This window comes from Gasterosteus aculeatus, chromosome 16, assembly GCF_964276395.1.
Source record: "Gasterosteus aculeatus chromosome 16, fGasAcu3.hap1.1, whole genome shotgun sequence".
Classification (NCBI taxonomy): domain Eukaryota; kingdom Metazoa; phylum Chordata; class Actinopteri; order Perciformes; family Gasterosteidae; genus Gasterosteus; species Gasterosteus aculeatus.
In genome coordinates, this window is record NC_135704.1 from 17,207,595 (window position 1) to 17,235,355 (window position 27,761).

At 49.5% G+C, this 27,761-nt stretch overlaps 3 protein-coding genes across 4 annotated transcripts in view; 1 reads left to right on the top strand and 2 right to left on the bottom strand.

Moving 5' to 3' along the window:
- Positions 1–10,220: 10,220 nt before the first annotated feature.
- Positions 10,221–18,784, bottom strand: epsti1 (epithelial stromal interaction 1). Of its 2 annotated transcripts, XM_040201567.2 has the most exons (10): positions 18,518–18,784; positions 17,834–17,892; positions 17,645–17,728; positions 17,490–17,563; positions 16,464–16,547; positions 15,224–15,297; positions 14,326–14,410; positions 11,968–12,020; positions 11,549–11,739; positions 10,221–10,924 (listed from the first exon to the last, which is right to left on the bottom strand). In XM_040201567.2, the coding sequence occupies exons 1-10, from the start codon at positions 18,673–18,675 to the stop codon at positions 10,785–10,787; spliced, it is 1,002 nt and encodes a 333-aa protein (XP_040057501.2). In that variant the 5' UTR covers positions 18,676–18,784; the 3' UTR covers positions 10,221–10,784. The 2 variants fall into 2 exon arrangements, with proteins under 2 accessions (XP_040057501.2, XP_040057502.2); XM_040201568.2 differs by lacking the exons at positions 14,326–14,410; positions 15,224–15,297 and having other exon boundaries at positions 18,518–18,776.
- A 651-nt stretch (positions 18,785–19,435) lies between these two features.
- On the bottom strand, positions 19,436–25,177 carry idh1 (isocitrate dehydrogenase (NADP(+)) 1). The gene is made up of 9 exons (XM_078090510.1): positions 24,925–25,177; positions 24,205–24,338; positions 22,742–23,033; positions 21,904–22,006; positions 21,323–21,500; positions 21,054–21,205; positions 20,749–20,889; positions 20,473–20,635; positions 19,436–20,379 (listed from the first exon to the last, which is right to left on the bottom strand). The coding sequence occupies exons 2-9, from the start codon at positions 24,324–24,326 to the stop codon at positions 20,286–20,288; spliced, it is 1,245 nt and encodes a 414-aa protein (XP_077946636.1). The 5' UTR covers positions 24,327–24,338; positions 24,925–25,177; the 3' UTR covers positions 19,436–20,285.
- Positions 25,178–27,149: 1,972 nt separating this feature from the next.
- kcnh3 (potassium voltage-gated channel, subfamily H (eag-related), member 3) overlaps positions 27,150–27,761 on the top strand; it is a 65,400-nt gene continuing 64,788 nt past the window's right edge. Inside the window, exon 1 of the mRNA XM_040201957.2 lies at positions 27,150–27,628. Within this exon, the coding sequence (XP_040057891.2) occupies positions 27,553–27,628 (76 nt within the window). The 5' untranslated portion in view covers positions 27,150–27,552. The remainder of the gene's footprint in view (positions 27,629–27,761) is intronic.

A 27,761-nucleotide genomic window follows, 5' to 3' on the forward strand; every position in this document is an offset into this window, starting at 1 on the left:
AAACAACTTCCTCTGCGGCCGGCGTGATTGTGAAAGGCTACAAGCCCACACACACACACACACACACACACACAGGCTGGGATCACAGGCGATGGGGGATTTACACTCCGCAGGAGGCCGCACTGACGGGATGTCCAGAATTATCTGCAGCAGCACTAATTCATAAACACACACATGGTTGTGAAGTAAAGCGGATTCATGTTTTGCTAACTGCTGCACGCAAGGTGATTCACACACGCCTTCAATTTCAGCGTGCCTCCCAACAACGCACGCACGCACGCACGCACAAACACACACAATGCCCAGTGTCTCACCTCAGGCGGGCATCTTTTTTAGTGTCGTTTACAGAATAACACATCATTCTTTCCACTGTGGGAGTGGGCTGGGCCCTTTTTTGGTTTCACAGTCACTGTATAGTCCCTCAAGCCAACACACACACACACACACACACACACACACACACACACACACACACGCACGCACGCATCGTATTCGGCCTTACACACACACCCTTATGCCACACAGCTGTTATTCTTCTTAACTGTGAATACAAGGGAATCCTCGGGCGGCGCGTTGCGGCGACGTTAACACTCCCGACTGGCTTCAGCGACCGCACGCAGGCAAAGTGACAGATTTATCTCCTTCTCAATTAGTCCAAACAACGTGGCGGAGGAGGAAAAGTTCAGATGCCCCGGTTGTGCCGTGTGTCACCGCCGCGGCTAAGCCTCCTTGTCTCGGGCCGGGGTTGACGTTTTATTGAGCGTCGTCTGCGGGTTGGACATTTCTCCACACTGAGTCGGGGGGGCGAAAAGGCTTCGCTCAATCAAACAGAGGCTCCGAAGCGCGAGGATCCCCCCCCCCCCCCCCCGTGACCCCCGTGACCCCCCCCCCCCCCTCTCTCTGAGAGCACCACTTGAGCCGGAATGCAGGGGCAGACGTCACTGCTGCCCAGGGAGACTTCACTCGCAGAGGCACAGAGAGCATTTGCAGAGGGGCCTTCGACGAGCTTTTTTCAGTGCGCCTGCATCTCGATAATAATCTGCGTGACAGATAATCATGAAAGCGAGAAAAAAAAAGCACATCTGCAGTTCTGGCTTAGGAAGGCCGCGAAGCTGAAACCGCCCACGGGTAACCGAGCACTGTCCTTGCGTTTCCTCTGCTGCTTCCTGTGCCGAATGCGGCTTGCCAGAGACAAAACGAGACGAGAGTTGCAGAGACTTTTCAAGAACCTAAAATTACCGTGAATCCGAGTGACCTCAAAAGAAGTACATGGAAATCAGCTGAACGCTGAACAAACGTGGAGCTAAAATTAGCGTCTTATCTCTTTCCGCTGTGTCGATCCTGAGAATGAGATGTGTCGTGAAGTAAAATCTAATTTTTTCAGTGTAGCAATATCTGATCCTTTTGTCCTTCTGGAGAAAACTAGAAGGGAACAACAGCAAAACAGCACATTTGGGCTTTTGATCTCTACTGTCATCGACGGGTTTTAAAATAGGCCTCAGCGGGCCACAAAGCAACGCGACCACAAGCTATTTGAACCCAAGAGGCGGCAGCAGCACCACTGCGCTTTCAGCACGTTACAAACGCCTAACGCAATGCTTCATCTCTCTGCTCGCAAGCATAACTCGGCACCAGCAACCACGACAACCCCCCCGAAAAAACAAGAACCCCATCTCTCAACAGAAAACCGAAGGAGCTCTTGTCACAGCTCCGCGTGGCAACAGGCGGCGGGACGAGCACCCGACATGCCGTAAGTGCTTACGAGTTGATTTGTCCTCACAGTAATTGCAACAATCACGCCGTCGCGCCGCCGTGGTCGCGGAGCTGCAGGCGGAGCCGGGAGAGGACTTTGCCGAGGGAAATGACGAGCGAGGCGTCACGTCCCGTCTCGGACGGGTTCTGGTAAGACGGAGCCAGGAAACACTCGCTCATGCGCCCGTCATGTGTCTGCTTGTGCGCGTGTCTGTGTGTTTGAAGGGTTTGGCGGCGCGGTTGTGCCGGCGGATCTCACTTCTGAGAACAACACTGGGCATTAATCCCCCTTTGAGGGCGTGACGTGTTTTTTCCGTTGAGTTTCTGTTGCAGGTGTATGTTGGAGGAGACACAAGACAGAGCGAGATGGACGTTGAGAGCGAGAATAAAAGCATCAGAGAGGAGCCGCATTCCTCAGCTGTGCTTTTCCTGGGTGGGGCCTGCACATCACCTCCGTGTCTCTGATTCATCGACCACACTGACATCTAATTAAATCATACCAGAAATAGAATTTACACCTACTCCAACACAAATCGTTGCAAGTGTCATCGATACTGAATACTCTTATTATTTTATGGATGTGCACCACGGCACAGATGACTTTAGAATGATCAGGTGCGTGTTTGTGACCCCCGAGGTCGGTGGTTTGTATTTCCGAGGATCTCGCTTTTGGGGTTCGTGACCCCAACGAACCCCTCATGAAACTTATTTTCATATCAGGTTTAAGCCGATAACAGTTTCAAAACCAAAAAAAAGAACGCTTAAATACTTCCTCAAGCAAACATTGTTTGAATATTTCACAGGAACAAGCTCATAACTTGGGACGGTTCCAGCGACGCTCTTTAAAAGCCCAAAACTTCAGAACCAGACACATCCGATGTAGAGTGACAACGGCCCTCCGTTGAGACACAATCTCAAAGCCCATCAGAAGATTTCTGCATATTGTGTCTAATCTAGTCTGGTTAGATGTGACCACAACAGAACACACATCCCGATGGCGCTGTGCCATTTATTGCACAAGATGAGGCTCTCTGTGCAGAGCAGCTGGACTTATCGGGCTCTCAGGGGACCCGTTTTGGTACGAAGACCACAATTGCTTTGAATTGGCCCTTGCGCAAAAGCAGCCTGGTACGGGTTTGCTGAGAAAGCATGGTGGCGCATGCACGAGTGTGCGCATGCACCGGCGTGCGCGCGTGCACGCCCGTGCATGGGTGCTTAGTGTGCGTTCGATGAAGTGGGCCCAGGGGGAGCCGGAGCGCTGCAGAGAGTTCACAGTCGCCAGCGAGGATCGCAGGGAGGCAGCGAGCGGCCGCAGGATTGGTCAGCGCGGCCAGGCCCGGGTCAGGCCCGGGTCAGGCCCGGGTCAGGCCCGGGCCAGGCCCGGGTCAGGCCCGGGCCAGGCTTTGTCAGAGTCAGGTTTGTCTCGGGGAATGTTTTCGGGGGAAGGAGCTGACCCGCGCTTCTTTTGGGTTCACTGTACTGTAAGTTGTTCCCGTTGCTCCTGAATGGAGACGTTTCTGTCCCGGGCCGCGCTCCCGCAAATCATTTTGACTTTGACTTGAGCAATTAGGGCGTTTTGAAATGTTAACAGGCTTCTGTACAAGAGTATTTGGGCGAAATCTTCGCCTGAGTCATTCGGCAAATTGTTTTCTCAGAGGTTTTTTACATTTCCCATTAATCGTCGGAGTGGGAGAGCCGACACGGAGCGTTTCCACCGCCAACGCGCAGGACCTCGATTCATGACGTCAGGGGAGCCGCTCGTCCTCCGTTTGAGTCGAGCTCGCAGTTGCGTCGCATCACACAATCTGGACCAAATATCGGCCAGCGGCGTTATCTCCCAATGAATACGCGACGTGTCACGGAAAACAACCGGCCGTGTGCTTCATGTGCACATTCGTAGCCTCGTGGGATTTCCCCCGAATTTCTTTCCCAGACTCGGAGGACAGCTCATGTGCATCGCACGCTGCTGCACACTAGGTGAAGTGCCCATCCGTTCATGAGGAGGACCTCCAGTGTTGTCCTAACCTTCTATTAGGGGCCATCAATCTGTCACCGTCACAGCCTTGTTACTGTAAGGTCTGTTCCACTTGAAACAGGCCTGTAATTATACTCCCACTGGACCGCATACTGTACGCCTCCCGTTTGCGAGCGTTGTCCTCTCGCTCCGTCTCGCTCTCCGTTCCCAAACCTCCACTCGGGAATTGCACACAGCACCAGATTTACGAGCTGTGGAAGTGACGGGGGAAGGATGCAAGTGAGACCGCCGTCTCCGCGTTTTTTTTTGGCGTCGCGGGGGCCTCGGGATGCGAAGCTGAAACCGTCTTTCCGGGGTCCCGGAGACGAGTGGGAATCGACACAGTGGCCCTGAAATGATTAGTGGTTTCAGTCAATTTGCGTGTGTTTGTTTGCGCCGGGGTATAAACAATAGAATAGAAACGGGGCACCGGGCAAACCAGTGTGTGGGCGGAGGAAACGCCGAGCCAATCGCATGATGACACGGCCTCTGGCGGCCCTGCTGACGGTTGCTAAGCTCCAAAGCCTGTGTTTTTGCATTTTGCGCGAGGGGCGAAGGACCAGATCACGTGTTACAGCAGCAAGGTTTGACCCCTGTGTCCTTTTCAACCCCCCCACACACACACACACACACACTCCCTCCGCCTCCACCCTCTCCAGTAACTTGTGACCCACCCTAATACTGAAGATCAGACGGGCGTCCGCCAGCATAAACAAGGTGAGTCACGTTCATTAGAAGTAAATGGGTGCCCGGATCAGGCCGAGGTCGCGTCATTGACGATCAGAAAACACCAGCCGATGGAGCAACTCCCCCGTCACAGGCCGCGGAGTTCTCCGTCCACGCACATCCCTCGTCTGCCGCCTGCGGCCGTATTTCTGCGGCATCGCTTGCGTTGCAATTACGGCGAAAGGTTTGTTTCTTTTGGTCGCATTTTATTTCCTGTGGATTAGCGGCGCGAGGCAAACGCAGTCAAGCCGCAAAGAGAAAGCGCGTCACAGTCGCCTTTGGATCGAGCCGCGTCCAAAGGGGCCCGAGGGGCCCAGCGGAGCGCGTATTATCTCACCGCTCGGCAGTTCCCAGGATGTCGGCGAACCGCGAGCGAGTCGGTAAATCTTCACTGCGATGTGCTGTTAGCGGAGGGCGGCGGCCGTGGGGGGGGGGGGGGGGGGGCGATGCCGGATGGAACCAGCCGTGTGCAAGGCGAGGCGTGTGACGTGGACCGCACAGGAACCGGCCCGAGGAAACTCTGCATTCCTCTGCGTCCAGGAACCCTCCTTCCAAACATGACCTCTGTGCCTGTTGGCAGGTTTTTTTTTTTCCTTCTCTTTCTTAAAAAGTGTTTTATGTTTGTATGATTGTGGGGGGGGGGGGGGGGAGGTGGTTATGCTGCTCCTGCTGACAATTTATGGACTTCTTGAAGGGCGCAGAGTGTGTGAATGCGCGCCAGCGGCCGAGTGTGTGGGAGCGCAGAGGACATGTGAGGTAAAGCACAGCTGTCAGCGCCTTCGCTGCCCTCCTTGCGGAGCCAATTTCCCTTCAGGAAGCAGAGTGACTCAGCTGTGGTTGGACATTTGTTTGTGAGTGCATACTGTGTGTGTGTGTGTGTGTGTGTGTGTCAGAAAGATGTACACAAAGTAAGACCGTGATTGTTTTTGTATGACCTGTGCATGCGGACATTCTTGTGTACGTACTTTCGAGTGTGCATGCGTGCGTGTTGAAGCGTTTCTCAGGTCAGTTTGAGGTTGACTGGCGTGTAAATCTGCCTCTACCTCTTTCCTGTCAGCGAGAAACGTTTCATGACAGTTGATACAGACGCCTCACACACAAAGGGCTTGTCTCCTGCCGGAGGACACATTCTTGTGATGTATGCACGTCGGGCCAAAGTCAAGCCGCCGGCTTGAAATAATCTAAAGGGTCTGCATACTCGAATCACACACACAAAAAAAAAAAAAATCCTTCCTCGTTTACCGCTAGCGGTAGCTAACCATGCAGATAGTTTTGGTTTTTTTTGTGCTGAAGTTTTGAAATATCCTTCCGTGAGATTTCTTTCAGCACCCCCAATACAATGGAAGTAGCTGGAATTCTCCCTGTGGTGTTCGACGTGTTGAAAAATTACAATTGAAAATCTATTCGCAGAAAGAATGTCCTGGATAATCCACAGACCTCACTGTGAACAGTTTTCATTGGAACTACTTTCTCCTGAAGGAAATGGTCCCGGTGCAAGCTGCCCGGGGAGGTCTGTGGACTACCAGCGTAACACCAGCACTCTGTTTTTCACAACACACAGTGCTGCAGATCCTCTTTCCCAAAAGTGATTTTGCCAATTCCATGAATGGCAAAGATGAAACTGCTGTACTGTGGTTGTGGCGGAAAGTTAAACATGCTGAAATCCTAAAAACTAGAGGAACGTAAATCATTAATGCTCCGCAAGGCAAGACATCAGTGAGCTGCAGGAATCCAGTCCTGTCAGTGGAGAGACAGCGTCACATGACAAACTTACATCACTCTTTATGTGACGTCCTTTTCTCTTTTCATCCTGGAATGTCTGTGATTCCAATAATAATGGTTTCTTAATTTGCCTGTAAAAGATACCTGCAAGCACAGCTGTGTATAACATATAACCTGGTGTATAAATACATCACCACAGGGTTATTAGCAATATTAGCAATATTATATATTGCTGGAAACTTGTTTGAAGCGTGTGCGGAGATTTGTGTTAAACAGTTACTTGCATTAACTTTAGACATATGTTATTAAATTCTTGTTCTTGACGTCATCACACCTCACATTGTGTCTCACCCGCGGTGCTTTTTTAGGGTGAACACATTTCTGGTGCTGATATTTCCGACGATAAAAAGGTTTTGTGTTTTTCTCCTGAGATCCGCTCAGCTTAGATGTTATCGTCACCAGAGCTTCGCAAAACAAAAAAAATATGCAGAAACACGGGACCACCTTGCTCGGCTTGCCCTAAAGCGCAGCGTTTGTCTGGCAGGAGAAGAAAGCGCACATATCTCGCATGGCAGGTCACGCAAGAGCTCACGTCGAAACTTGATGCTGAATGGCGTTCCAAACAACCAAGTAATCTCCAGAGCTATAAAAAACAAAGAGCAGGTTTTTCAGATGGTTTAAGCTTTTAAAATCAATGTTTAATATTCCCCAGAGAGACACTGCTGCGTGCGACTGTTTCTCAGGGAGTTTTTTTATTGTATTTTTTTTGGGGGGGGGGGGGGGGGGTGACGCTGCAGAATAAGGTGACATCATTCTGACTATGAAGCGCTCTGTGGAAATCCCCCTGCATTCACACTGTAGGTTATTAGAAATAAACCGACAGCCCGGTTCGTAATTTAGACCAATTAATAAAATGCATTTAGTGTAAACCGGGATTCAGCCATGATTCTGAAACCATGTAATCAATACAGACATGAGGCTAGTGTAACACCACTATCATTTTGAAAGTGTAATTAATTGAATAACAGCGCCGATGCACGGCTACGATTGTATTCAATCAAAATGCATGTAATACCACCACCGATATTGGCCGAGAGACATTCGAAATCCGAATTACATTCAACGCACCAGTAGAAGTGACATCGCCTTCCGCACCTTTACTATCTGTGTGAATCCTTGTAGGCGCCCATTGTTCCGGTCGCTGTGGGGGGGTCGATGGGTCCTGTGACCTGTTGACTGCAGAAACCAGCGGCTCCTCCTTCAGCACAACAACTTTTCTTTCATTAAATACTTTTGATTTTAACTTTCAATCCCAGATGTCTTCTGTCCGTTCGGATTTCCTTCATGTTTAGAACACAACAATTCCTATACGTGACGGATTAAAGTGTAAGTTGCGTCGTCGGTGCTGCCGTGCGATTTTGAGGCGTGGAACCTCAAACTAAAATGTTGGTTTTAGCGCTCGGACCCACTGCTGGAAGCTCAGCTGGGATGCTCCTTGCAGCTGTGAGGCCTGGGAGCAGATGTGAGCAAGTCCAAGCCCTCGAGTTCATTCAAATAAATTCTACTTTCATTTGATCTCAGTGGAGTCCATTTGTCACCGGGCGACACGCCCGGGGGGGGGGGGGGGGGGACGGAAGACCTGCAGGGAGGGTGTTAGCCTGAGAGGGAAAAGGCCGCTCTGTGTTCTCTGATTCATCTCAGTTCAACAACAACAGTACACCGTCGCTGCTGAGCAGGCAGGAAAAGGATCGGCGCTGCGATGTGGGTGTTTTGTGCGTTTACCTCCACATGTGTTGGTTTTGTGCACTCTGAGTGTTGCACAGAGAAAAAAAAACAACCAAAAATGGTCTCCTTGCGTTGGAGCGCTGGGAAAGAATCTGTCTCCTGCTGCACCTGCCCCCCCCCCCCCCCCCCCCCACACACTTCTTCTCCCACTTCTCTTTTACAAAGTAAAAGGGGAATCAGAAACATGTACTCGTACCTAAAGGCCAAAGTAGGTCAACTGCCAGGGCCTCCCGGAATGACTCACGACCATGAGCTGTTTGTTCTCCTCTGCTGTGGCTGTGGTTGAGGTTCGGTTAGACTTAAACTACAAGGTTAATGTTGCACAGAGTACGATTTTTTTTCACGTTTCACCTCAATCACCTTGTGAGCAAACTGTTTACGGGGCCACGAGATGATTTATTTGGTGTCGTGTTTTTGATGCTCTCCTCCATATTCTGAGGGAAATTGTCTATATAGCTGCAGAGCCGGTGGTGTTCAGTCGGTTCTTACAAGCGGTACTCTGAAAGCGGGTCGGGGGGAGAGTTGTGGGTCAGGCAATGAGCTGTAAAGCTGCTCAGACAGTCCACAACATTTTATTATGACCTGTCATGTTGTTGAAAACACACAAAGATTCGCACCTTTTATAGTCCTCTCTGCAAGCGCCGAGTTGCACAACATGTTGGAGGTATCCAATTTCTTGGCTGGATGATAAACAGAAGGTTGGACCTGCGTTATCAACCCTTGTTATAATATGTCAGCTATCCAGGCGCGCCAGAGGACATTTAGTAATATAGTTCAAATTCTTATTTAATAATGAAGTCTGACACTTTCATTTTTCTCTACGGGCCTTTGTAGAAGTTTCTGTTCCTTCTTTATTCTAATCGTTCTCATTCTGTTTTTCTGAAAACAAGCAAGAAGGAAACACCCTGAAGAACATAAGAATGTCCCTGCAGGACTACACAGTAAACACATCTGCAGATGGATGCACGCATGGGACCACAAAGGGGGGGACATGTTAAATGCATTGTAAAGATGCAAAGTTACAAACACGTACGTTGCCTCCACACGTGTGTCAACGTAGCGGCATCTTAGCCAGCGGCTAGCAGCTAGCAGTGCGAACAGCGGCAACGCAACAAATACACGCAAAGATTAAACATGTAAATGCACAGACACAGAACGCCATATTGCTGGTGCGGTTGAATTTATAGTGTAGTGTTGCAAAAGTCTGGCAGTTCCAAGGACACGTGAGAGATAATAGCCAGACATAAACTGGGGTGGGTTTCAGGAAGTCGCACCGACGGAATCAAAAGTCCTCCCTTATTTACTTTCTCGTCTGATGAGGTGATTCCTGCGAACAAATCTCGTGTGTTTTTGAAGTTTTGTACTTCTACCTCCCTACATGAGTCCATGTAACGAACCGGAGGGGATTTCACTCTTCTTTCCCAACAGCTCGGTGAACCTGTGTCTTGGATGCAGCTGCACTGGAACACAGAGCTGTTTCCATTTGAGCTGATTGAAGCGTCCTGAAGGAGACCATGCGATACTTTCCGACGCCAGCGTCTCATCGGCTCGCGGACAAGAAGTGAACTGTATTGATTAGGCGACGGAGAAGTGGCGTCTCCCCGCCTGACACCCACACACACGTTCACACGGCCAGTTCATTCCAGGTTTCTCCTCTTCACTTGATAGCCGCGCACATCTGAATCCAATGTTTCTCCGCCCAGACTGAACTGTGACAATATGCAGCACAAATAGAGCTGCACAATATGGAAACATCACAGAATCACATGGTTTTCGCCCCCCGTATCTAGCCTACATGCTAAGCTACGCTAATCGCCTTCCATACTTAAAAGGGGGACATGCAAAATGTCAACGTCACCACAGTGACACAGAGCGGTTTGTGTCCTGGACATTAAACCTGATCCTGAAAATGTTGTTTCTTCCCTGTACGCCCCGGATACTTTCTTTTAAAAAGTCGAGATTTCTTTTGTTATTGGTGGACATTTGGTGGGTGACCTCAGCAGCAGCAAAACGCCTCCTGCGTCCGCCGCGTAGAGAGCCCCGCCCGTTGTTCATTGTTGCCCCGCTCCGGTGATAACCATCTCTGCTGGCCGGCCTCAGTGTTACAGCTTCTCTGCGCCATCTGGCCACCTGGAAACTCCACCTTGTCCGCTACGACGCGCCGGTGAGGTGAGAACGCTCACACGCGGCAGCGACGCACAAAACGTTAGTCCACAAGAAGCCCTCTAATGGAAGTTTATTGAAGCCCTTCTGCAGAAAACCCTGTTTGGATTGAAATTGTTTTCCGTCCACGAGGGATCCTGCAATAGATACACCCCATGCGACTTTGATTATAAGATAAACAAAAAGCATCACGTACACGGGTACAGTTTTCTTCCATCTGCGCACATTGATTTGATTAAGAGCCCCAAATGTGATTTGTGAGTCATGGCGACGACCTTCGGCTAAATTGGTGAAAACGAACATCAATTCAACTCAACATCGGGGAAGAAACCCGGCATGACTCACCGGTGCATGCAGACAGACACAAGACAACAAACACGTAAATGATTAACGGCCCAATCTGCAGCGGATCAAAAGGAGCAAACGCTGCTGAGGATGGAATGTAGCTGCGCGGTGGCCGCCAGCTTCTAGGACCAACCAGCAAGGCGGGTAACTCCAGTCTGTCCTTCCTTCTCCGCCGTAAACGCTGGTCACGCAATTTCACTTTGGCACCGACTCCAAAAATTGTCAAACTCAATATTAGCGGAGACAGACGGTCCTCCCGTTGGGACATGCGTAACATTTAATTCATAGTGCAGTCGAGGAGTGCGTGGGCCTGCTGGTGATCCCCGCTGCACTGGTCCAGGATGTCCTCGAGGAAGGATCTGCTGCAGCCCGGAAAGCTTTTCATCAGTTTCACCAACGCCCCATCGCAGGCCGGATCTGGAAAGCACACAGGAAGGAAATATCTAGATCAGAGATGCCGCTCTTATTCGTCCGCTCCTGTTGAAAGGAGGGCTCTCTCCAGCGCTCAGCAGCGGCGCTTGGGTCCTTCCCCCTGTTGCGAGTGGCAGGTGCTCATAGTTGTGCGGCAGCCAGTTAGCTGTCAAACCCAGGATGTCAATTTAGGGAAATTTATGGAATACCACACCGTTCTCGTTTAGCTCCAGGTCTGTTGTCAACACCCTTCTCCTCTCTGATTGACGAGAGTCCATTCATTAGGTTTGTTCCGTGTGTGTGCTGCCAAAAAACGCTTAAAATGTTTTTGGTATGTTGCTCAATCTATATTGATTACCATTCCCTCCTAGAAGGAGTGGAAATACTTCATAACTCACAGAGACATTTTCTCAGAACTGCAAGTACCAGCAGGATTCGACTGCCGGGAGCTAAGGTATCGCTACGCTCCACGCGAGCCTGCTGCACGCAAAGCCTGTGATTCAACGCAGACTGAACAGAACGAATCACGGCCCTTCTGAGAAAGGAGGAGGTCGGCAAATCCCGTCGCACGTCTGATTTGGGTTCGGTTAACCAGCGACTAAAACGAAAGGGGGGTGAGAAACAGCTCACCGGCTTCATCCGTCCAGTCGGCGAAGCTGTGATCTGGATCTGCGTCCGGCAGAGCGGGGGCGACTCGCTGTCCGGCGAGGTCGCACGGCCCGTGTCTGAAGTCGTCGGGGGCCAGAAGGGGAGGCGCCCTCGTCGCCTGCTCGCTCCCCCGCCGTCGACCCTCGAGACTGTCCAGGAAGGCTTGGTTCACCCTGTCAAAACGGAACGAATCCAAGTGATGCGTCGCGTGAACCCAACCGAGGCTTCGCCTGATAACCTCGCCCCCCCCGCCCGCCCCCTGGGAGGCTCTCGTTGGCGGCGAGCAGGATCTGTTTGACAGCTTTTAAAACTCACCCAATAAAATACAGTAAGGAGGTTAGCAAATTGCACTTCACAGCACCGTGATGGAATATGACAGTGTTTGTGCGTGTTCTACATACCTCCTGTGTTCCTGCTGAACGTCTCTCTCGCATTTCGGTTTAATCTCCACGGCCTGACAGAAAGAAGATTGTTCAAAGCACAGCGGAAAAGAACGCTTACAGTAGAGGGGAGAGATTTATGTTGTGTCCGAGCTGTGTGTCAGGGCCTCTGTTCAACACGGAGACCTCCACAGGGTGCTGAATGTCAGGTATTTGTGCCACATCCGATAAGATCAGATCTCAGCGTGCAAACGAAAACATTCCAATACGAATGGCGAGACACAGAGAAGCCAATGAAAACACAGCGTGAGTTTTCTTTTTGACTTTTGCAACAATCAGTTCTGTTCAATGCGTCTTCTAGAATCGCCAATATAACGCAATGAACATGTACGTTTTAAATATTTACTAAACACACACATTTGAACTGTGTTTCCCGTCCCGGCAGGAGGGGTCACGGGTCCCGGGTCACGGGTCAGCGAGGTGGTTACTCGGGAGCGAGAGGAAGAGGGAACACGCAGCCCACCTGTGTGAGCGATCTGTGCTCCCATCAAAGCTTTGCATGAAGTCTCCCACTCAGACACACACAGCACACAAGTACACACCACACACGCACACACACACACACACACGCCCACAAATAGAGGATGTGGAGGGGAGATCAATCTGTCTCATGGAGCTCTTGCAGAAAGAACAACAGATCCCAGATCCCAGCGAGAACCACATCAAGCAGTTGGACTCTTGCTGCTCCGCAGCCGCAGGCTTTCATCCCCTAATCTGTGACGTCTATCTGGGAGAAGTGCACCCTGGGAGAGTCCGAGAGAGGAGAGGGGGAGAAAATACAAAGAGAGGGGAGGCAGGTAAAGGGGTAAAAGAGGAGACGGAAGGAAATGGGGGAGAAAGTTGAAAGTGAGGGAACAAAATGGAAGAAAGGGGAAGCAAATGAGAGGAAAAAGAGCGGGAAGTAGACGCCGTGGAGAGGGGACATGATGCAATGGGAAAGGAAAGGAAATAATGAAGGAAAGGTGAGAAGGGGAGGGGAGGGAAATGAGACGAGACGTAACGAGGGGAGACGGGGAGACGGGACAGGACAAGACGTAATGAGGGGAGACAAAGCAAGTTGAGACAAAGTGGGATGTGATGGGGAGAGTCTCTGTTGCTGTGTGTTACCATCCAGCAAACTGCATATTCCATTCAGCCTGTCAGCGTGTTACTGTGTGTGTGTGTGTGTTACTCTCTGTGTGTGTGTGTGTTACTGTGTGTGTGTATGTGTGTGTGTTACTGTGTGTGTGTGTGTGTGTCCCACCATAAAACAAGAGACTTCTTTATTACTGTAACTGACTGCTTTCTGTTTCTTTCACTACCATAGATTGACCCGGGGTCTCTCTCTCACACACACACACACACACACACACACACACACACACACACACACACACACACACAGTCAGGCAGAAATAATGTCTGGTGTAAAAGTGTCTGTGAGAACGAGAGAGTCCAAAGGCCCGGCGATGAGAAAAATACCAGAAAGAAAACATCTCCCCGTCCACCGAGGGAGCTGCGTGTGCACTTTCGAGAGTGTTGTCCGTCGCCGCACAAGCCGAGCACGGCGTGGAACGTACAGCGCCCCCCCCTCGCCGGGGCGGTTTCCTGCACATCCCTGGCCAGACAGCAGGCCCGCGTTCAGGGACGATCGGCACCGCGTCTCGACTGCCCGTCAGAAGCTGTGAACACTCACTAACGCAATAACTGCACGTTTTGCAGGGGGGGGAAGAAAGACACTTCGTCATCTTCATATTCAAACGCGCCCCCCCCCAGAAAAAGATAGTTAAGTGGTTGATTAAGGGGACAGCTGTGTGGCGTGGTCGGCCGCCGGGGAGCTTGGGTTTCCTCCAGGTACTTTATCCCGCTCTCTTCTGCAGGCTCCTCGTGTTTTTGTCTCTCAGCGTGAACTCTGGGAAGTCCCTCGAACTCCGCCTTCCACCCGTTCCCTCCCGGGGGGAAACCAACGAGGCAGAGAGAAGGAAGAGCGGCTGAGAAAAAGGAAGCAGTGAAAAAACAAAAGAACGCGACAGGCAATCGGCATTGAGAGGCGAGGAAACTGTTCACTCTTCCCTTCCTACGCAAAGATGCCCCTGATTAGACGATAGTTTGCTGAATCAAGGCCGCGTGGAAGAAGCGTCGAGTCGTTTTTCGGTTTTTCGGTCGTCTCTTCGGAACCTCACCCCCCAGGTGGTGCAGTTAATGAGGTCATAGAATGACAGTCTGCCGGTCCGACCATCTTGCAACGTCGAGACAAACGGGAAATGTGCTTTTTTTCTATGTCGATGCCATGTGGGTATATAACACACACACACACACACGATGCGGTTGCCGGGTTACCTTGTGTGGCGTTTGTGCGGCACCTCCGGATGCCGGAGGACACGGGGCTGCCCTCTCGAACCGCTGCAGAAAGCTCTCAGTCTTCCTACGATGAACACACACGTCATAGCGCCCGTCTTAAAGTTACGTTTCTGTAAAAGGCGTAACGTGCGCGCGGTTTCCTCTCTCTGCCCTCTTGTAAGGAGGCCGCAGACGGTCTGGTGGGAGAATACGGCACGAACCCCTCGAGCAGACAGAGGAAGCTAAATCATTCGTGTGTATACATTCCACATACGATCCATCATTTGAAAGAGGCACGCGTTAATTTCACATAGCATTTCTGTGAAGGAGTGCATTTTTATTCATGCAATAAACATCTTTCTACCAATTAGATGGTAATCTGCATGAGTCATGAATGATCCCTTCAAGAGGACCTGGAGTGAGGGAAACATTTCTGGGCTACAGGGGAAAATTGGCGGTGCAACAAGGCCTCCGAGAATATAACCTGCTAAATATTTACATTGCGTTCCTGCTAATGTGTCGCCCCTTGAGCGCTTCACACCGGCCCCTTGGGCTCTAGCGTGGCTGCAGACTCTCAGTCCTGTTTATTCCTTCTCTTCCAGCTAAAAGGACTTAAAGGAGAAAGAACGTTGTTCACGTGATTAGAAATGAGGCCGTGGCAACGCTTCCCACGTGTGAAACGGCAATCTGGTGCCGATCAGAGGCGAAGCGCGTCTACGCTCTTTCCGTTCTTTAGCCAGCAAAAATATGCAGCTTGTTCAAACTTCAGAGACAATTATAAGTCAGCAGAGGATCCGACACCCGGTGCTCCTCTTGCTCCTATTGCGACGTCCGACGCTACATAGATGAAACCCCGGGAACACAAAAGTGGCGAGGGCCCAGTGACCCTGGTCCTGACCTGGCGCGATCCTGACTGAGCTGCTCCCTCCTCCGCTGCTCCTCCTGCCGCCTCCTCGCCTCCAGGCGCTCGGCCTGCAATGCACGACGGACAGCAGTTGCAACAGAGCGGAAGAACCGGCCGCATGGCCCTGCGGCCAGCGCGCATCCCCGCGCGGCCACACTTTCCCGCGTGAGCATAAGCTGGACGGCACAATTATTGGTGGAGAACATTAAAAAAAAAAAAAGCGTCCTGTCACGCACCATTTACAGATGGCATTGACGCACACGGAAGAGGAACAATACTTGTGGTTTAAGACATGAAAAACATGCCTGTCAAGTTTGGGACATTGTGAAAATAAAAGTAACTTTGAGTATTTATTTGACGCAGTACGATAATAAAAGCAATATGTTTCAATATTGGGTTCAGTGACGGTTCATTCGTGGTCGACAAATCAATGAAAAGACCCACGTCAAAAGATGTGGTTTTTGTCTGAATAAGATTTGCTAGATCAAGTTTCTTGGAAAAAAACAACTTAACTTTATCTGCATAATATCCTGTAAGAAGATACATCCCACTCTGTTGAAAGCCCCCGTTCATCCGCAGAGAGGGAAACCCCTTTTAGTTCCCTTTGATTAAAATGCATTTGCTGGATAGAGACTAAAAGAACGGCTCTTTAAATCATATTTTCATTCGGAGATTGTATTGTGGCACGAGCGCCGTGTCGGAAACAGATCGCAGACGCATGGAGCGTTTCCCGTTTCTAAAGGCTTCATCATCCAAGGGCCCTGCATACCGAACCGTCCCCGACCAGAGCGGGTCAGGGTGGATCCGTGACCCACATTACATGATTACATGTAGGCCCTCTGACATGCGGTGGATGCTTGACTCTACTGACATCTAGCGGAAAGACCTTACGCTGCCTGTGAATAAGGGAGGACAGGCTGGTGCCATGCAGTGAGGGAGGGTGGTGTTGCTCCGTCCTGACGTGCAGCGCTGGGCTTTGTCCAAAAGCGCTCTGGGAACTAGAGGAAATCCCTGTGCTGACCACGAGCAGATTGGAAGGGTCACTGTGACTCCCCAGAGGGTGTTCCATGTAGAAAATGCGCTTCCTCATATTGTAATGATTAGTCCTTGAACTGATGTTTGAATAGAAAAGGTGGCGATTGATTCAAAGCAGTTATTTTTAGGATAAATTGAACAAAGCTTTGGGGAAAAGGTCAAAGTACATTTCATTCTTGATGTTTTATTTTGGTCTCACCTTTTCCCGCTGAATATCTTTCTTCCTCTGGTTCTCCTCCTCTTCCTCTTGTCTCCTCCTCTTGTCCAACTCTTCCTTTTTCAGCTTGGATCAACCACATCAAATATTTATTTGGGATACAGGAATGAAAAAGAAGAAGGTAACGCTCTGAAACATATTTCCTTGAAACTGTGACTGGCCGATGAGGCCATCATCTTCAATCACAATATCGGTCCGTTCATATTTCAATAGATATATTGATATATTTGTATTGTGGTTATTCAATAAATCCATTCATGAGCCCATTTAAAATAACTGGTTTTGTAATTAGATTCAGATCTTAAACCTAATTTAATTTTTATAAGAAATTAAAGTAATTGGGAGAATGCTATTTTGAATTCATATGTTTAGTAACTGTGTGATGTCTTGCTGTATGGATCATTTAGTCATGACATTGTTATACAATTATAAATCGTCATACTGCATTTCTGGGGGGGGGGGGGTGGCGTGTCATCATGAGTGACAGCGTGACGTCCGAATCTGTCCTCAGCCTTATTTGTTGTCACTCATGATGACACGCCCCTCCCCGCTGATGCCCCGCCCCCTGCGCCACATCACGGTCAAAAGTCTGAATACGAAAAAAAAGATCTGAAAGTTTTGAATCTGAAAATATAAAATATGCAACCGAAAAATATAATACAGTAAATATAAAAAAAATGTATATATAAGTGAAGATTGAAAAAAAATATTTTATTAAAAATAAAATATAGAGCCGAGTCAAAATTGTATTCAACCCGAAAATATTTTTCGTCCACTTATTTTTATATTGAATACATTGTTGTATTCAATGTCCAACAACAAAACTTGTTTTTCAAATGAACAAAACTTTTGACCTGGATTTGGCTCCATAGTTAAACCCCTTTTTTTTTAGTGGCTGGTTAACCGAACCTGAACCAGACATGTGACAGCATTTACCCACCTCGTCCTTCCTCAGAAGGGCCGTGATAAACTGTGTGTGGGGTTCAAACAGCAAATGTGACTAAGTACCCTTTTTTGCAGTTTGGAGCAGCGTAGGTCTGTGTGCTGCATCTCCCTCGTTGCAGCCAGTGTTGCAGCACCACCTCGGTAAGCAAAAAACATCATATTAGTCCACAGCATTAATGTGCAAAAGGATAACGCTGTAAGAAAGTGCTTGGGTTTACCAAGCTTCTCTGGGTCGGCGTGCACGTAGGTGACTCTGTTTGCCTCTTTCCATCTCTGAAGCTCCTCCTCTTCTTTCTGAGCATCTGGAGCAACACAAAGCTCCTTTACTATGGAAAGCCAATTCAAATTTCACATCGAATATTAAGATTCTACAGATGCGGCAGGTGAGAGCAGATGCGTCAGCCTACTCCTTCGCAGCTTGTCTCGCAGGGACTCATTCGGTGGGATCACGGTGAATCCGCCTGAGCTGAGACAAGGGACGGGGACATGAAAGAGTCTGTTAGGGACTAAACGGACTAAATGTAAAACATTACACTGCGACGGTTGGTGAATAGCATGTATTTTTAACAGTTGTTGTAAGAAACCAACAAAATCTAAATGTTTCCATGAGAAAAAATAGTATGAAACATAGAACTAATTTTTATAATCCCGTTAGCGTTTATTTGGCTGGGTTTATTCGGCTCAGGGGACATTTATCATGGGGGAAGATGCGTTTTATATATATTTAAGTGAATGTTTGTTACACATTCCTACTCAACACTATTGATGTTTTTTTCTTCTCTTTATTCGGGTACAACATAAAGAAAACAACAACCTGTGTTAAACCCCTCAAAAACTAAAAGGTTAATTAATGTAACATACTTTCAAGGTTCTTTGTGACAATTCGCATTTCCGGGAAACAGTGAAGGCAACATTTTCATTCTCAAATCATATGAAACGAAAGTGAAAGTTACCAGCAGTGAATTCCACGATATGTCATTTAACAAATATTAAACTAAAAGATAAGTTCTGCCTCGCATTTAATGAGTTAATGGATACCGTCCCTTTGGCGTGACGTCATTATAAAATTACTGTCACAAAGTGTAACTCACTATTGCGGCTGTCTGCCGGTCGCCGGAGGATTCCCGCTGTCAGGCGCGTCTCCGTTTGGACTCTCGGGTGTCAGCTCGCCTCCAGGTGTTCCAGATGCGCCGTCTGCCGGGTCGACAGAGTACGGCTTCCTCCCGGTGTCTCTCCGGTAGGGATCCATCTCACGCAGGTAGGGTGTGACGGACACAGGTAGGACCGCAGACCCGTGGATGGATGCGCTGTTCTCGGAGTGTTCATAACACAGCTCGGTGGGAGGGGCCTAAAGCGCCGGGTGGAGAAGCGTCATAAACATAGATGACGTCATGAGAGTGTGACTTTTCTTTTCCCTGTACGGACCATTTATGCCAAGTGGTTTCTGTGATATATTGTGACTGGCACAGATCTGATTAATGTTCACTTATGGTTAGTTGTACAGTGTAATATTTGATGAGACTTCCTTTTTTTATCCCATTATTATTTTATTCATTGAACTAAAATAAAATGTGGCAATAAAACAAACAAGTAGCACTACTGATTTAATCAAACTATAACAGGCTCCTGTTTTATTTTACATTTTGATGGTGTGGTTTGATTACTCTCGTATACATTTATAACTTAACGGGGCAGCGGAGAAACACATTCTGGGATATTAAAATATTTGATGACCCCCAAGTCTGAAATAATCAGCAGCTATTTCCATCATGTGAGAGTCCTTTGATGTACTTTTCAGGCAGTATATTTAAAACATTTGCCGTCATCTTAAATGTGAGGTGAGCTCATTTACTTTTCTTTATTTTAGCGTAAATCTAATAGTTTGGATTTTGGAAAGTCAGTTGGAGACAACAAGCCTTGTGGCGACGTCGCCTTCAGCTCAGAGAAGGAAGTTTGATACAACATGACGTACACAAAACAATTCAATTTCTCATCAGAGAAAAATACAATTACCGGATTGACATGTGTTTATTTCCAGCATTAAATACAACACATATTTCTTCTAAAAACGATTTATTTTATTTTAGTTATATTTGGACTAAACAGGCATGTCATGGATCACCACCAACAGATTTGATGAAGACCTTCTTGGCACCAACAGATTTGATGAAGGCCTTCTTGGCAGGAATGACTGAATGTGTGTGTGTGTGTGTGCGCGCGCGCGCGGCCACACACACACACACACACACACACACACACACACACACACACACACACACACACACTCAAAAGGACAATTAAAAACACCTCTTAAAAAGTATTGACAGGAAACATTAATAAAAGAAGTAAATCTTTAAAGGAATGTATGCTAAGTGTTTAAAAGAAAGGGCCTCGTTTATGTCGACCACTTGTCATGCGTGTGGTGCAGCATCACGGTGAACCACGGGGTGCACGGCGCCTCCACCACCACACCCGGCTGCAGGCACTGAAATATTAAATGTAGCTTTCAGCTGTTCTGAAGAGATTGCGAGACAAAAAGAGGGTGACAAGAATCAACCGATGACTCGGACGCAAAACCAGTAAGGCAGTGAGGGGCCCCCCCGAGGGGCCCTCTGACGGCATCTGTGTGTTGCGCGTGTGCGCCCCCCCGGGGGCTCCGTGCAATCGGGGTGAGCGAGGTCACAGAGCCATCGGTTAATGCCTGCCTGTCACATGTAGGGCCGAGTCTACTAGTGATGATGCGTTAGCAGGGATGATGGCCCACACCAATCAGAGACCTCCACATCCGCCTTCCTCCTGGACACGGCCCACACGTGTGTCTGTGTGTGCGTGTCCAACAGCTGGGGCTGGGCGGTGGGATCACAGTTTGGGCGGGTTAGCCAGCTTGATCTTCAGGTTCTCGGCCAGCTTGTCCAGGAACTCGAAGGTGTTCAAGTAGTCGGCACGTGTCACGCTGCAGACGGAGACAACAGAGGGGGGGGGGGGGACCATTCAGGACACCTCGGCCTAATGTCAAACGCAGAAGCAGGTTATTGAAGAGACTCACTTTGACAGCCCTTTGATGCAGATGGCCAAGTCCTTGGTCATGAAACCAGCCTCGATGGTCTCGATGCACACGGCCTCCAGCGCCTCGGCGTACACCCGCAGCTCCGCGTTGTTGTCCAGCTTCGCCCGGTGGAGCAGGCCCTGCGACCACGCGAAGATGGAGGCTGTAGCACGCAGACGCACAGAGCGAATAAGATTATACAACACGTAGCAGGATTAAGCTCCACAGAACCCTCGTCCGGCTCAATGCTCTGATCTGGGCCGCTCGGTTTTGTACCTATGGGATTGGTGGAGGTCTCCTTCCCTTGCTGGTGTTGCCTGTAGTGGCGAGTCACTGTGCCGTGGGCGGCCTCAGACTCCACTGTGCGTCCGTCGGGACAGATTAGCACACTGGTCATCATGCCCAGGGAGCCGTAGCCTGAAACCAGGTCAGACAAAACCACATCAGCGACAGAACATCTTTGAATAAGAAAAGGCAAAGTCCACATTTTCTGCATTACGAGGCAGTTTTGCAGCAGTTCGAAGGAAGGTTTTCCTTATTCATTCACATAACTTCTCATGTCAGTGTTGCTTTCTTCCAACCTTGTGCCACAGAGTCAGACTGCACGTCTCCGTCGTAGTTCTTGCAGGCCCAAATGAAGCCTCCCTCAGACTTCATGGCCTGTGCGACCATGTCGTCGATCAGACGGTGCTCGTACCAGATGCCTTTGGCCTCAAACTTGGTGCGATATTCCCTGGACACAGAAGAAGGTGGACAACGCGCCTTAAGCCGCGGCCTTTAGGACACAACTGTGCGTGCTTGTGAAAGAGAGGTGCACCCAGAAGTGTGCGTGTGGTTTAAGGGTCCTTACTTCTCGTAGATCTCCTGGAAGATGTCTTTGAAGCGCCCGTCGTACTTCTTCAGGATGGTGTTCTTGGTGCTCAGGTAGAGAGCCCAGCCTTTGGTCAGGGCCATCTGGAAGGAGCTGTGGGCAAAGTCCCTGATGGAACTGTCTGTGTTGTACATCCCCATGGCAACACCCCCTGTGCCTGGACGGACACAGATACGTACGTTAGTCATTGTACGGTCACATACGCTGCACACGTACCACATGGAGACTTTTATTTGGGCCCGTGTCTTCGTTATTTCAGTAGTTTATTATAGCGTGCTATGAATAATGTTCTCCACTACTCAAGCGTTCTAATCAGTTTCAGTCAACGGGCGAACAGGAACACAGTCGACACAAATAGATGAAGATAAGCCGTATCTCACATTTACGTGAACACAATGCTAAACGTGCTGCTTTGTCATTATTGACGGACACTCCTTCATATCCGAACATGATCTTTGCTCCGCACTCTCCATTTTAGAGTGACGCTTGCCTGAGCCGCTTGCCCCACGGGGCTCATGTGATCGCCGCGGCGGTGCAGCGTTCCGCCGCTGTGTTCTTACCCTTGAACTCGTGGATGACGTATTTAACGGGCTCCCCGTTCGTGGGGGTGTAGGTCATCTCCACTTTGCCAGGCCCGGGCACCACAAAGTCAGTGGCTTTGTACTGTGGGGACGCACACATTGAGAGAGAAGGTTAGCACGACTTGGACGCTGCGGTCCCCCCCCTCCCCCCATTAACTACGCAGCTGAGCTTTAGTGCAGCGTGATCAAAGTTCAGATGCCCCAGTCGTAAACCCCTTGGCAGGTTTAAGGAATTCACGTCCGCAAAACTCAACGTTTATTCTACGACAAAACCCAGTGCAGCCACAGTGTGACGCACAGGCCCCAAGTATTAAATTGAACAGATCGAACCCAGTTCAGCCGCCCCACCCGATCCCGGCGAGGGCCGCGATATTCTCAAAGTCCAGTGTTTATATTTTCGCCATTTTTCTGCCACAAAGACGAAGAAGAAAAGCGGCTTAAAGCTTTTTTCCCCATTCGGTTTCTTCCCACAGCGGAGCACATATTACAGATACCTCTGACTGCCGTGGCATATTATGCAAGAAGCCGCCACTTGACCCTTAGCCTGAATAACTCTCCGCAGGGAGGAGGGCTGTTGACTCTCACCATTTACTTCTGGGGCTTTGACGCAACTTGTCCTGGCAGTGACCGTGGCGCGGGGTCCAAAGCACGGCCGGTGGAATATAATCATTGACTGAAGTTCTTCCTGACGACCCTACGATGCCTGACGAGACTTGAACTCACCGAGTTCATACGCGGCGCAGCAGTCACGGGGGTCGTGTGGATAGTTTTGCCTCACAGATACTAAAAGGGTGTTGGCCCTTCACGCGCTGCGTACCTGATCTCCGTGGGCGTGTCTGCCGATGATGATGGGCTTGATCCAGCCGGGCACCAGGCGCGGGATGTTCTTGCACAGGATGGCCTCCCTGAACACGGTTCCTCCCAGGATGTTACGGATGGTGCCGTTGGGCGAGCGCCACATCTGCTTCAGCTTGAACTCCTCCACGCGGTTCTCATCCGGCGTGATGGTGGCGCACTTGATGCCCACGTTGTAGCGGCGCACCGCCTCCGCCGCCTCCACCGTCACCCGGTCGTCGGTCGCGTCTCGGTTCTCCATGCCGAGGTCGTAGCTTGGCAGGAGGAGACGGAGAGATTAGAGTGAAGTCCTGGAACTGTGTGTGAATGTTTTTTAACCCGGGCCACTAACATTCATTCTATGAGTTTCTGCAAAACTTGACCCTTTTTATACCAAATACTGGAGACACATTTTAGTCAGCAGTGAAAAACGTTCATGTTTTTAAGTGTGAGAATGCGCAGAGAAGTAAAGAGAACGCTCATCCGGACAGTAGAAGCACGAGACGCCATAGACCAAGAAGGACAGAGATCATCTACGCTTCAGCTGCACAAGCAGCCCGGAGCACGACTACGCACCAACATGTGCAACTGTCTTAGTTAGCCAGAAGCTAATCTGTGAACGTTGCAGCACACTGGCTGCAATGTGTGGGGAAAGAGGAACGGATCAACGTTTCGCTCGCTCCACATCTGGGCTAATTGTAATTTCCTGACCTCGCGCAGGCATTGGCCCGCGGCCGCCCCTCCTCTCTCGGTACTGGGGCTCACTGCGTTCTTCTTTACATGCCCGAGAGAGAGAGAAGGAGAAGGAGATCTGCAAAAACAGCCGGCAACACAAAGGAAAACAGAGAATCGATTGTGCAACGTCGACCGGAGCGAAAAAAGAAAAAAAAATACAACCCAGCAAACCGGTACGGCGAGGAAGTGAACGGCTGGAAGGAGCCCGGCGCTTTATCGCTCCCTTGGAGTGAGAGCTCGGTCTGAAACCCGCTGGCTGCCGTGACCTTTCTTCCACTTTCTCCCCCCCCCCCCCTTCGAAGGCCACAGCAAAAGCCATAACAAGATACCGATGAGTCGACTGTTACGCTGTGTGCCGGCTCAACCCGTAAAACTATTTATCACAATATTAACTCAAACATTTGCTTGCAAAGCCCGCTGCACAATAAACCATTAACTCTTTACAATGCGAGACAAGAACTGATGACGCTGTAATCACTTCCAGTCCAAAGGGCCGGCTTCCTCCCCCCACGCGGCAGCATGGAGATGGGGGCATCAGGGACTTGAACTTCGCACAACAAAGGTCACGCAAATAGCATAAAACTCGGAAACAAAGTCCACGCAGGAGATAAGAGCATCAACAGGGTCGAACGACGAAACGGCCGCGACCATTACATTCGATTATAGATGTTCTTTTTATAGGAAGGTGAAAGCAGCAACGCGTGCGTTCACCTGTGCAGGTCGAGCTCCAGGTACGGGAAGACCAGTTTCTCCTTGATCAGCTCCCAGATGACTCGAGTCATCTCGTCTCCCTGCATCTCCACCACCGAGCCCGCCTTGATCTTCGGAGACATCTCGGGAGAGTCCTGTGAGGCGGGGGGACCAGAAGGAATTCATTCACAACATAAAAGGAGGAGCATCCAGACCGGTGACCAGCTGATGTTTACTCCATAATCCCAAACGTCCCACACGAGTAACCAATGCCAACAAACTCATTAATAGCAATTATACCGATAAGCGAAAGTACCCTTCACCGTATAATGCTGGTTTCTTGTGTAGCTTTAACCCAGATGATGGAGCTCACTGCCCGTTGGTATTTCACGACGGTTATTACCGTTTAAAAGTTTCACCCGTACAGGAAGCAGCAAATCTACAGTATAATGCTTAATGTATTGACCCAACAGATAAGCAGGAGACACGCGTACAGGAAGCAGCTCGACACCCCCCCCCTTAACAACGAGCGACTTCGTCTCAGCTTAGAACCCCACCCGCGGAATTAGGTGGAACCACGAGAACCCGAAACAGAACAGTTGACGTTGAATAATTTCAGCTTCGGTGACGGTTTCGAGCGGCGAGTCGACGTAACGAGCGAGAGCAGCATATCGTCAGCGTTTCCTGCTACGTCACTCGCCGCGGTTCGTGGCACGTTGGTGTGTCCGTTAAACGGGTTACCTTGTTGGGTTTACGGGTCCACGCAGCGGCCTGAGACGGGTCGAGGAGGCGGAATGACGTTCGACTGGGCTGAAAGTGAACAACCGCTGGCGGAGAGGTGCCGCAGGTACCCGGATCCCCAGCGCACAGTGCATTGGCCAATCGGAGAAGAGAGGGTGGGGGGGATCCACCAATCGGATAAACGCACAGCGCCGAAGGGGCGTGAGTTGTCTGGGGATGCGGCACGCTGATTGGTCGGAGGCATATCGAGCTATTCCTCCTCAAAAAAAAACAAGGAATCCTTTCAGAAGAACGTTGCGTAACCCACTTTCTGCATATGACACTTTATCTAACGGGATTTTTCAAATGCAATCTGTACGTATTTCGTATTGTCACAAAACCATTGCATTGTCTTGTAAAACAAGACTGATTGAAATCAGGGTGCACGTAGACAAATGGGAAATGCCGTGACTGGTTTGAGTGATTCTTGGGTTGATAGTTAACGAAGTGGGCACCACTCCTTCAACGTGATGTTCTGCCGGATCAACCTGTTCGGGCCTGCGGGGCAAACATTTGCTTCGAGCTGCCTTATCCCAAAACCTGGGATTCATCTAATAGTTGCATGTAAGGGGTTGAAGTTCCCATTAATAAAAACACATTTGGGATGCAAGTAACTCTTGGAGGTGGCAACGGAACGTAGAAGAGAAATGAAAAGTACTATTAGGCAGGAACACATTCCCTGTCATTGTTTAATCATCGTATATGATGTTCTTTGATTAGCATATGTAGAATTATGTGCATGTCGCATGTTCGTGCTCGAAATGTTTTTTAACTCTTCCACACAGCAATGTTTCATATTCTATAAAATCACCATATGTTTTGTAGCGCCAATGTCTGTGTGAACCACGTAAATCTAAAAAGTCAAATTCATTAGAGAAGACGTGAAACTAGAGATTGAAACATAAAACTGTCCATTATGGAGAATGCAGTACCGAATGTTATTAAGAAGCTTGTCCTTTTACAGGTTCCCTCACCCTGAGGTCAATGGTTTGTTAGTTGTTTTTGGCTGAAACAAGGCGAGTGGTTGAGTGTTGCATTAGGGGCAACACAGAACGTTCAGAACTCAGTGGACCAAAAAAAACCATCACAAAATGTCACTACGACTTACACAATTAAATACACAACGAGCAGGTTTTTCAACCTGTGTTGTTGTTTTAATGTTAACAAATAGCTGACAGCACTCGGGAGTGGATTTCAGAATTTTTGTTTGAAAATGGGTCACAATGACTGTGAATTTTTTGGATGAATGTATAACCATAATGTACATTGTAAACAGTGCCGTGCCAGCCCAAAGTTTGGAAACACTTTCTCAAATGAGCAGAAAGCGAATACAGATGTATTTAACACATTTTAGTTGACAAATGTGGCCCTTGTTTATGTTTATTGTGTATACATGTTTTCTATGTACTTACATCAGTGTCTTGCAATTGAAAATCTAAAAAACATCTTTGTTTTGTACCAGAAATAATAACCATTGTCGTATTGAGTCAATATCAATATTGCAAGGCTATTACTAAAACAATGACCATTTTTGAAAATGAATCATTTAATATATATTTTAACCACTGACCTAATGGAAACAATATTTATTAGTGTTTTATATTGAGGACAACACCTTTCCTGCTCTTCCTATCTGTGGTTTGACCATTTGGAAATCCCTCCTCTTTTCCATGTGAGCAGAAGTTGCGCTGCGTCACCAGAAGATGTCAGAATCTCACTGTGCGTCCTGAAGAAGCGAACGGCTTCCTGGTGCCCCGCGGCCATGTGGTCCTGAGGAGAGGTGAGGAGGCGATCATCTCGCGGTCCAAGGAAACCTTAAAACCAAATCCCATATAGCCGCCCATTTAGAACTCCGGGAATTGAACCCGCACTGCAGAACGCAGCCGGGTGCGATCTCGCGTTTTACTCAAACGGCACACTTGGATCAACGCGTTCTGGATCTACTTTATCTTATCACACGGAGAACCCCACGTGTCACGGGGGAATACCGAGTGCTTCTAAAACATCACCCCTTTGTTGACCCCCCCCCCGCTCGGAAACAGGACCGCGGCTTGGCGAGAACCTGGGAGGCGTCACGTGACTCTGCATCTGCTCTCAGTAGTGGCACAATAACCACGCAACGAGAGAGAGAGAGAGAGAGAGAGAGAGAGAGAGAGGAGGGAGAGAGGGGTGAGGGTGAGGGGGGGAGTCGAGGAGGAGCTAGCAGCGATAGGATTCACTCCACGCGCCATCAGCGCCAACAACCTGCAGCCTGCCCCTCCATCCTCACCTCTCTCTCTCTCCAGCGCGCGCCTGCCTTCCCAGGACGCACACTGGCGCTTTCGCCGTCTGTCTTCTCCCCCACCCGTCGCAAGGTGCGCAGGTGCGTCCCCACGGCGGCGAGTCCCCGCTCTGCGCTTGGTTGATTATGGTCACAACCCCCGCGGTGCCAAGGTGGAGTCACCGCGCGTATCTCGGATCGGTGCGCTTCTCCAGGGGCTGGGATGCGCACCGGGCACCTCTCGCTTCCTGCCTAGTTTTGGGTCCGAGCAGGACTCGAGCTCTGCCCCGGGGCGCCGGAGCAGGAGGACCCAGTCGACCCGGAGCAGGATGCCGGTGATGAGAGGGCTGCTGGCCCCGCAGAACACCTTCCTGGACACCATCGCCACCCGCTTCGATGGCACCCGTGAGTAACGATCCGTTCGACGCTTCACGGGGTCACGTGTGACACAAGAACTTTCTCTAAGATGCAAGTTCAAAAGTTAAATGCACATGTTATGAGAAGATATAATATGCACCTGTCTCAACAAGGCTACATG